The sequence below is a fragment of the Mesocricetus auratus genome, unplaced genomic scaffold (assembly GCF_017639785.1).
Source record: "Mesocricetus auratus isolate SY011 unplaced genomic scaffold, BCM_Maur_2.0 Super-Scaffold_4256, whole genome shotgun sequence".
Taxonomy (NCBI): domain Eukaryota; kingdom Metazoa; phylum Chordata; class Mammalia; order Rodentia; family Cricetidae; genus Mesocricetus; species Mesocricetus auratus.
This window is the reverse complement of record NW_024429182.1, coordinates 59,078,406-59,087,899: the sequence shown is the minus strand read 5'-3', so window position 1 is coordinate 59,087,899 and position 9,494 is coordinate 59,078,406. Positions and strand designations below refer to the sequence as shown.

Below are 9,494 nucleotides of genomic sequence, written 5' to 3'. Positions count from 1 at the left end.
ATGCAGGACATTGTCATGATCCCGGATGTCCTCTACATCCTCTTATTCAGGTCACAATAATTAAGAGGTAACACAGCTGCGCATTTTCTACTACAGATCAGGTTGTGAGTGCATGGCCCTCCACATGAAAGCACATAACTTCATTGTGAACAGTTATTGTGCTCATCTTAAACGTTGGACTCCATTCATACTGTTTCTATTCATATCTGGCTTTTCTGTAATACATGTTTCTAAACTGGTGTTATGAATATGACTAGCTACCATGAATAGTGTCAACCAATGCTGTTATTTGGAACAAGTCACTGCACATGTTGATGGGACATAAATTGGCATGTCAATATGTTCACAAATATTCTCAGTACATGTTTATGTTTCTGTGGCTTTGTCATCTCTGTCTTCTTAAACTTTGAGCTCCTCCCTTCGTCTTAATTTGTGCATGGAGTATAGTCACTCCATAATGCAGAGCCTTAGAACCTAAGTTTCTCTCTAAATGTGCTTGGTTACCTTTGTTCTAGCTTCCTTAATACTTCCTCATCTTTGTCATCATCATGTCTATTAATCATTATTCTACTAAGATACAGTTTTGTATTTCCGCATATAAGAGGTAAATATGGTTGCTATCTTCTGTGCCTGACTTACTTTTATTCACATGTCATTCTCCATCCCCACCCATTTTACTAAACATAAAAGAGGATCATGCTTTTTATGGTTAAATAGTGTTTGTTCCATTATGCTATGTACTACCTTCATACCCTGATGGACATCTAGGAATAACTTAAAACCCTTTCATTGTAGGTCAAAGGTTCAAACATGCAAATAGAAAGGAGCAAGGCAAAGAAAGATTGAAAAGAACAGAGGGATAAATGAGGGAGGGATGTGAGGGAGGCAGGGGAAATGGAAGGAAACAAAACAGCTATAGAGTGCTTTCTTTAAGCGTTGGTATTTTTAAAATATTGCTAGTTTAGCCGGGCGGTGGTGGCGCACGCCTTTAATCCCAGCACTCGGGAGACAGAGGCAGGTGGATCTCTGTGAGTTCGAGACCAAGCCTGGTCTACCAAGCAAGTTCCAGGACAGGCTCCAAAACAATACAGAGAAACCCTGTCTTGAAAAATCAAAAAAAATATTGCTAGTTTAGTAAATAGAAATGAAAAATATTTCAAATAGATCTGGGGCCCATAGGAACTGGTTGCTTTTGCTTTTTCTCCATCCGCCACCCCTTTTTTGTTTTGCTTTTCCTCAGTTGGCCTTACACCTGACATGAACCCTTCCTTGATTTGCAGCAATTTCATTTCCATTTCCTGAGTTTGAGCAGGCTGCTGGTTACCATAATGTAGGGAACTCATATTCCTAAAGTTAAATTCTGTGCCAACACATGTCAATTCCCTTTGTATACCTTTCTCATCCTATGACCTTTCTGGTGATGTGTTATTTATGATTTATTAAAGTTTGGCAGAGGATTCAGAAAGTAAAGTCATCCTCAAGCCATAGAGATCAGGCAATGGTGGTACATACCTTTAATCCCAGGACTCAGGATTAAGAGGCAGATGAATCTCTGTTAGTTTAGGGCCACCATGGCCTACATAAGAGTGAAGAGTAACAGAACTCATGCCGTTGATGTAAATACCTGGGAGGAATATAAGAAAGGATCAAGGCCTCAGAGCTAGCATTCCGTCTCAGGATTCTCTAGCCATGTTGAAGACAGCATAGCAGTCTGGGATTAAAGTCCGAGGTTGGTGGAGCCAGGATCACCTTTCAGTCTGAGGTAGAGATTAGGGCTAGTGGCTGCCTGCTTTGCATTTCTGATCTTCAGCTTGCAGCTTGAACCCCAGTATCAATCTATGGGTTTTTTATTTATTGTGTCAAAGGAGTTCTTGAGGATATAGTACTTTCCGTTACATTGGACAAATGCATTGTTTATATGTTTTCTATTTCCTTGACTATTTGAGTTTCTTTTTGCATGTTTAAACCATTAACCTACAATGAAAGGGTTTTAGCATAAACACCATATAGAACACCATAACCTGTGCCCGAAAATGCCGACGCATTCCAAGGAAGAGTAAGTACTTTTAGCACACAAGATACCCCTCTGAAATACTCTTTTTTTTAACCTGGCTAAAATGTGTGTGTGTGTGTGTGTGTGTGTGTGTGTGTGTGTGTCTGTGTATGTGTGTGTGTGCGTGTGTGTGTGTGTGTGTGTATAATTTCGGTTAGAAACAAGCTTGTTTCACATGTCAATCACAGCTCCCTCCCCTCCTCCCCTGCCCTCCCCACAAAGTCTCCCAATACCCCACCCAATCTCCACTCTGATCCCCAGGGAGGGTAAGGACCTTCATGGTAGATATCCAGTGACTGTCATTTCATCCAGGGCAGGGCCTAGGCCCTCCCCAAGAGTCCCGGCTGAGAAAGCATCCCATATTGTGGCATGGGCACTCAAAGTCTATTTGTACACCAGGGATAAATACTACCCAAGGCCCCATAGATTACCTAGGCCTCCTCACTGACACTCAGGGTGTCTAAGTCAGTCCCATGCTTTCCACGCAGCCATCAATCTGGGGTCCAAGAGCTCCCCCTTGTTCAGGTCAACTGTTTCTGTGGGCTAAACCAACCCAGTCTTAACTCCTTTGCCCATCAGTTCTGCCTTTCTGACACTGGATTCCAGGAGTTCAGTTCAGTGTTTGTCTGTAGGTATCTGCCTCAGCTTTCATCAGTCGCTGGGTGAATGTTCTGTTTCCCAGACTCTCTGGCAGTGGGATTCTATGCTGGGACTCCCCTAATTGATGTCTAAAATCCACAAATGAGTAAGTACATACTATGTTTCTCTTTTTGTGACTGAGTTACCTCACTCAGGATGGTTTCTTCTAGTGCCATCCATTTGCCTGAGAATTTCAAGATTCCACTGTTTTGTTTCTGCTGAATAGTATGTGTAAATGTACCACGTTTTCTCTATCCACTCTTAAGTTGAGGGGAATCTAGGTTGCTTCCAGGTTCTGGCTATTATAGATAATGCTGCTGTAAACATAGTGGAACAGACATCCTTGTTGTGTGAATGTGCATCTTTTGGATATAAGCCTAAGAGTGGATTGCTGGGTCTTGTGGTAGGTTTATTACCATTTTCCTGAGGAATCTCCATACTGATTTCCAAAGTGACTGTACCAATCATCACTCCCATCAGCAGTGTAGGAGTGTTCCCCTTTCTCCACATCCTCTCCAGCATAAACTGTCTTTGGAGTTTTTGATTTTAGCCATTCTGACAGGAATAAGATGGTATCTCAGAGTTGTTTTGATTTGCATTTCCCGGATGGTTAGGGTTGTTGAGCACTTTCTCAAGTGTCTCTCAGCCATTTTAGCCTCCTCTACTGAGAATTCTCTATTTAGTTCTGTACCTCACTTTTTGATTGGATCCTTTGGTGTTTTGGAGACTTGCTTCTTGAGTTCTTTGTAAATTTTGGAGATCAACCCTCTCTCAGGTGTGGTGTTAGTGAATATCTTTTCCCAATCTGTGGGTTGCCTTTTTGTCTTGCAGACTGTGTCCTTTGCCTTACAGAAATATCTCAGTTTCAGGAGGTCCCATGTATTAATTGTCAATCTTAGTGCCTGTGCTACTGGAACTATGTTCAGGAAGCAGTCTCCTGTACCAATTCATTCAAGGGTACCTCCCACTTTCTCTTCTAAGAGGGCCAGTGTGGCTGGATAGATGTTGAGGTCTTTGATACATTTGGACTTAAGTTCTGTGCATGGGGATAGACATGGATCTATCTTCAGTCTTCTACATGCCAGAATCCAATTATGCCAGCTCCATTTGTTGAAGATGCTTTCTTTTTCCAGTGTATATTTTAAGCTTCTTTGTTGAAAATCATGTATGGGTTAATATCAGGGTGTTCAATTCGATCCCACTGGTCTTCCTATCTATTTTTGTGCCAATACCAAGTTGTTTTCAGGACTACAGCTCTATAATAAAGCTTGAAGTCAGGGATGGTAATGCCTCCAGATGTTGCTTTGTTGAATAAGGTTGCCTTGGCTATCCTGGGTCTTTTGTTTTTCCATACAAAGTTGATTATTGTTCTTTCAAGGTCTGTGAAGAATTGTTCTGGGATTTTAATGGGGATTGCGTTAAATCTGTATATTTTTTCCGGTAAGATTGCCATTTTTACTATGTGGATCCTACCTATCCAAGATCATGGGAGATCTTTCCTCCTTCTGGTGTCTTCTTTAATTTCTTTCTTTAAAGACTCAATGTTCTTGTGATACAGGTATTGCACTTGTTTGTTTAGCATTACCCAAAGCTATTTTATGTTGTTTGTGGCTATTGTAAAGAAAAATGATTATCTGATTACTTTCTCAGCCCTTTTATTGTCCATATATCGTAGGGCTGCTGATTTTCTTGAGTTGATCTTGTATCCTGCCACTTTGCTGAAAGTATATATCAGCTGCAGGAGTTCCCTGGTAGAGTTTTTTGGGTCACTTATGTAAACTATCATATCATCTGCAAATAGTGAAAGTTTGACCTCTTCCTTTCCAATTTGTATCCCCTTGATCTCCTTTTGTTGTCTTATTGCTCTAGCTAGAACTTCAAATACAATATTGAAGAGGTATGGAGAGAGTGGACAGCCTTGTCTTATTCCTGATTTTAGAGGAATTGTGTTGAGTTTCAGTCCATTTAGTTTGATGTTGGCTGTTAGTTTGCTGTATATAGCTTTTATTATGTTGAGGTAAGTTCCTGTTATCCCAGATCTGTCCAAGACCTTTATCATGAAGGGGTGTTGGATTTTGTCAAAGGCTTTTTCAGCATCCAGTGACATTTTTGTTTCTCAGCTTGTCAATATGGTGGATTACATTGATTGATTTTCGTATGTTGAACCAACCCTGCATGCATGGGATGAAGCCTACTTGATCATAGTGGATGAGTTTTCTGCTGTGTTCTTGGATCTGATTTGCCAGTATTTTATTATTTTTGCATCAATGTTCATGAGAGATGTTGGTCTGAAGTTCTCTTTCTTAGTTGTGTCTTTGTGTGGCTTGGGTATCAAGGTTATTGAAGCTTTCTAATAAGAGTTTGGCAAAGACCCTTCTGTTTCCATTGCATGGAATACTTTGAGAAGAATTGGTATAAGCTGTTCTTTGAATTTCTGGTAAAATTCTGCACTGAGGCCTTCTGGACCTGGGATTTTTTTGGTTGGGAGACTTTTGATGAATGCTTCTATTTCCTTAGGGGCTATAGGTCTATTTAAATTGCTTATCTGTTCTTGATTAAATTTTGGTAAGTGATATCTATCCAGAAAATTGTCCATTTCCTTTAGATTTTCAAATTGTGTGAAGTACAGGTTTTTAAAGTACAACCTGATGATTCTTTGTATTTCCCCACAGTCCGTTGTTATGTCCCCCTTTTCATTTCTGATTTTGTTAATTTACATGTTCACACTCTGTCATTTGGTAGGTTTGAATAAAGGTTTGTCTATCTTGTTGATTTTCTCAAAGAACCAACTCTTTATTACATTGATTTTTTGTGTTGTTTTCCTAGTTTCTGCTTTATTGATTTCAGCCCTCAATTTGATTGTTTCCTGGCGTCTACTCCTCCTGGGTGAATTTGCTTCTTTGTGTTCTAGAGCTTTCAGTTGTGCTGTTAATTATCTAGTGTAACTATTCTCCAGTTTCTTCATGTGGGCACTTAGTGCTATATGATCTTCCCTCATAGCACTGTTTTCAAAGTGTCCCATAAGTTTGTGTATGTTGTGTCCTCATTCTCAATGAATTCTAGGAAGTCTTTATTTTCTTTTGTTATTTCTTCATTGACACAGGAATGGTGCAATTTGTATTATTCAACTTCCAAGAGATTGTAGGGTTTCTGCAATTTGTGTTGTTATTGAATTCTTTAAGGGATTTTCTCATATCCTCTTTGAGGGCCGCTGTAATTTACATGAAGTTTTTTTAATGTCTTTCTCATCTGTATTACTTCTTCTGCAAAGCACTGTTCAGGTCTTGCAGGTGTAGATTCTCTAGTTTCTTATGGTGTCATGTTGGTTTTTCTGTTGGTGGGTGTGTTTTTGTATTATCTCCTTCCCATCATTTCTTCCTGTGGGTGCAGAAGGAGTCTCTTTCTCCCCTGGTGGGTATGTAACCATGGTTTCTTTCCAGTGGGTGGGAGAAGATCCAATATGCTTTCCTCTTGCGTGGATGGAGGCAGTCCTACTATTGGAGCCTTAGCAAACTCTGAGTAGGCTGGACCCTCGCCTTGCCTGCCCCATGGGTGGAGAATGGAACTTGGAAGCTGGTAGTCTCTGGGCAGGCTGGGATCTGCTGTGTGCAGTCCTCAGATCTCCAGTGTTTCTGCCTCAAATAATCCTGTTATTTATATTAATCTGTTATATCTTCTCATATGTTCCATTTAGAAATCAGTAAGTTATTATCCAAATAATTAGATTTTTATTGATGTGCTATAGCTAACAAGATTATTCTGTCAGACAGAAAATGTTTTTTATAAGTTTCATTTTTTAAAAATATTTCCCTCTAGCTCAGTCTAGCATCATTCTTAATACCAAGTTACACATTGGCATTCTGTCATAAAATAAATTTGAGAGTAGGGAAGAAACATTGTCAGACATAACACTGTCTGTACGATTGCAAAAGGTAAATTCAATGTTTGAATATCTATGCTTTGAAATGGAGACAACCATTTTAAAATTCAACATTTCCTACGTACATGGTGCAGGAAATAGGTTATAAACCTTATTATGGAAAAGATATGGGAGATAAAATGTGATTTTGAGATGAAGAGTTAGAAGACTGGTGTGGGGCAGAGTGGAGACGTGGTGAGCATGAGAGCCACTGGGTTCAGTAGGTGGAACACACTTCCCTGACTGATATGCTGTGAACCTTCTCAGCCATGAGGGCACTGAAAGGGAGCTGCAAAGCAAAGAATATTTCCAGAGTAGTAGCACTATAAATAATTGTCACACACAGGTTCTTAGATAGGAAAATACTGTGCTCACATATGAACTCATAAGGAACCTATGGAGAAGGCTAAAGGGTGATGTCAGAAGCATCTTCTATGCCAAACATGCATGTGATTTGGTGAAGAACTGGGGATAGACATAGTGAATTTGGATTAGGGGAAGGGGGTCTAGTTATCACAAGGTGCACACTCTGTAGTCCTTGGGTGATAAAGGAGGAAACAGGAAATGTTAGAAATGGCAAGAATCAAGGAATTATGAAACAACTGAAGAAGGCAGTGAGAACATGAATTATAACATTTAGAAAGCTATAGCTACAGGTTTTGAGGGTCAGTTGGATGAGAGTTAAGAGGGTGAAGAACACCATTCTTGGCTCATGTAACAGGGGATTGACTAAGGATCTATCAAGGGCATAGACTAAAGGTAAGACAATGAGTCAGAGAGATGAAGCTGTGCTCTACAATACAAGTATCTTGAAACACTGGGGAGGTGAAGATAAGCTTTAATGCAAGGCCACTGGAAGCACCCAGGAACATCTGTAGATCATGCAATGACTCCAGATGTGGGTGTGTTGATGTTGACATCACTATGGTTTCCCGAGACAGAAAATTGCAGAAACGCTTGGGGGTTTACAGGTTTGGATTTTGAAAAATGATCTCTGGGGTGATATACTTGAAGTGGGTGAGAGTCATGAAAGTTTCAAACAAAAGAGAACTCACAGACCACAGCAAGTAAAATTCAGAAAATTCATGCCTACATGTCCATGAGGAATGAAAATTATCAGGTTGAGATGGGTAGAAGAGACCCCACTCCAAATATCAGAGAAAAAATGATTGAGAAGTCAGTATCCCAGGTGAAAAGGAAGGCACATGAGTATATGTCTATCCAAAAATGTGTCATCAAATTGATAATACAGGTGTACAGAGGCATATAGCTGTTTGCAGGACTATCAGGAGAACTCAGTGCTTTCAACTGATACGGGCAGGTCCTGAGTGAGGGATGCTCCAATCAACCCACATGCTCAAGATGAGGGAGGAGCAGATGTACCTCTTGATCCAAATCTACATGGGGAAAGTTTCTAGGTGGGAAATCAAAAGTAATAAATTACATGTTGTTTCAAATGGTGTGGTATAGACAATAAGGGACAAGAGACATCCACGAAGGAAATACATTCAGTCCTTCCCTTTCTGACAGTGGACAAGTTTGAGAGGATAAAGTTTGGAAACGAGACTTTGAAGTGGTAAACATATTTTCTCAGAAGCCAACAGACACAGTTGAAAAAAGAAAACAACACTCGAATATGATACTAAGTTCCAACCAGACCATGGTGACAGAGTTTGTGCTGGAAGGATTCTCAGAGAACCCGAGTCTACGACTTCTCCTGATAGGCTGCTTCCTGACCCTCTACACAATGGCGCTAATAGGCAACATTGTGATCATTGTTTTGGTCACCTCTAGCACTGGGTTGCACAGTCCGATGTACTTTTTCCTGTGCAACCTGGCCACCATGGATATTGTCTGCACCTCCTCTGTGCTGCCTAAGGCACTGCTTGGCCTGGTACTGTCTGAGGAAAACACCATCTCCTTCAAGGGGTGCATGTCACAGCTCTTCTTCCTTGTCTGGTCTGCATCCTCTGAGCTGCTGCTGCTCACGGTCATGGCCTATGACCGCTATGTGGCCATCTGCCATCCTCTTCACTACAGCTCTAGGATGAGCCCACACATGTGTGGGGCCCTGGCTTTCAGTGTGTGGTCCATCTGTGCTCTGAATGCATCTATCAACACTGGTCTGATGACACGACTGTCATTCTGTGGCCCCAAGGTCATCACCCACTTCTTCTGTGAAATTCCCCCACTCCTCCTGCTCTCCTGCAGCCCCACATATGTGAATAGCATTATGACTCTTGTGGCAGATGCCTTCTATGGAGGCATCAACTTCTTCCTCACCCTACTCTCCTATGGCTGCATCATCGCCAGCATCCTGCGCATGCGGTCTGCCGAGGGCAAGCAGAAGGCCTTTTCTACCTGCTCATCACACCTCATCGTGGTCTGCGTGTACTACTCATCTGTGTTCTGCGCCTATGTCAGTCCTGCTTCCAGCTACAGCCCAGAAAGAAGCAAAGTGACTTCGGTGCTGTACTCAGTCCTCAGCCCAACCCTGAACCCCCTCATCTACACCCTGAGGAACAAGGATGTCAAGCTTGCCCTGGGGAGACTCCTGTCCTCTTTCTCTCATTAGTGAGATGTGCAGGCTGTTTCTACACCTGCTTTCCTGAGAACAGCCTCATGGAGCTGGTGTGTACCTGCTGCTGTTTTAGAAAACCATTCTCTGGTGCAAGGACTGGACAATTCCACTTACTGTAACCTCAAAAACAAGATTCTTAGAGGCAATGTAAACAAAACACTCAAGCTTTATTCCCTGATAAATACAAACCATTTCAAAAGTAGAGTTTATCTAAATGTGGATGGCCACATTCTACTTCTTGGAAGGTTTTTGGTGGTTGACAATGGTGATAGAGAAAAAATAAAGCCTTTTCATCCAGTGCC

At 41.3% G+C, this 9,494-nt stretch overlaps 1 protein-coding gene across 1 annotated transcript; it reads left to right on the top strand.

Moving 5' to 3' along the window:
* Nucleotides 1-9,186, top strand: LOC121134494 (olfactory receptor 13A1-like). The gene is made up of 2 exons (XM_040732906.1): nucleotides 1-18; nucleotides 8,242-9,186. The coding sequence occupies exons 1-2, from the start codon at nucleotides 1-3 to the stop codon at nucleotides 9,184-9,186; spliced, it is 963 nt and encodes a 320-aa protein (XP_040588840.1).
* Nucleotides 9,187-9,494: the final 308 nt, after the last annotated feature.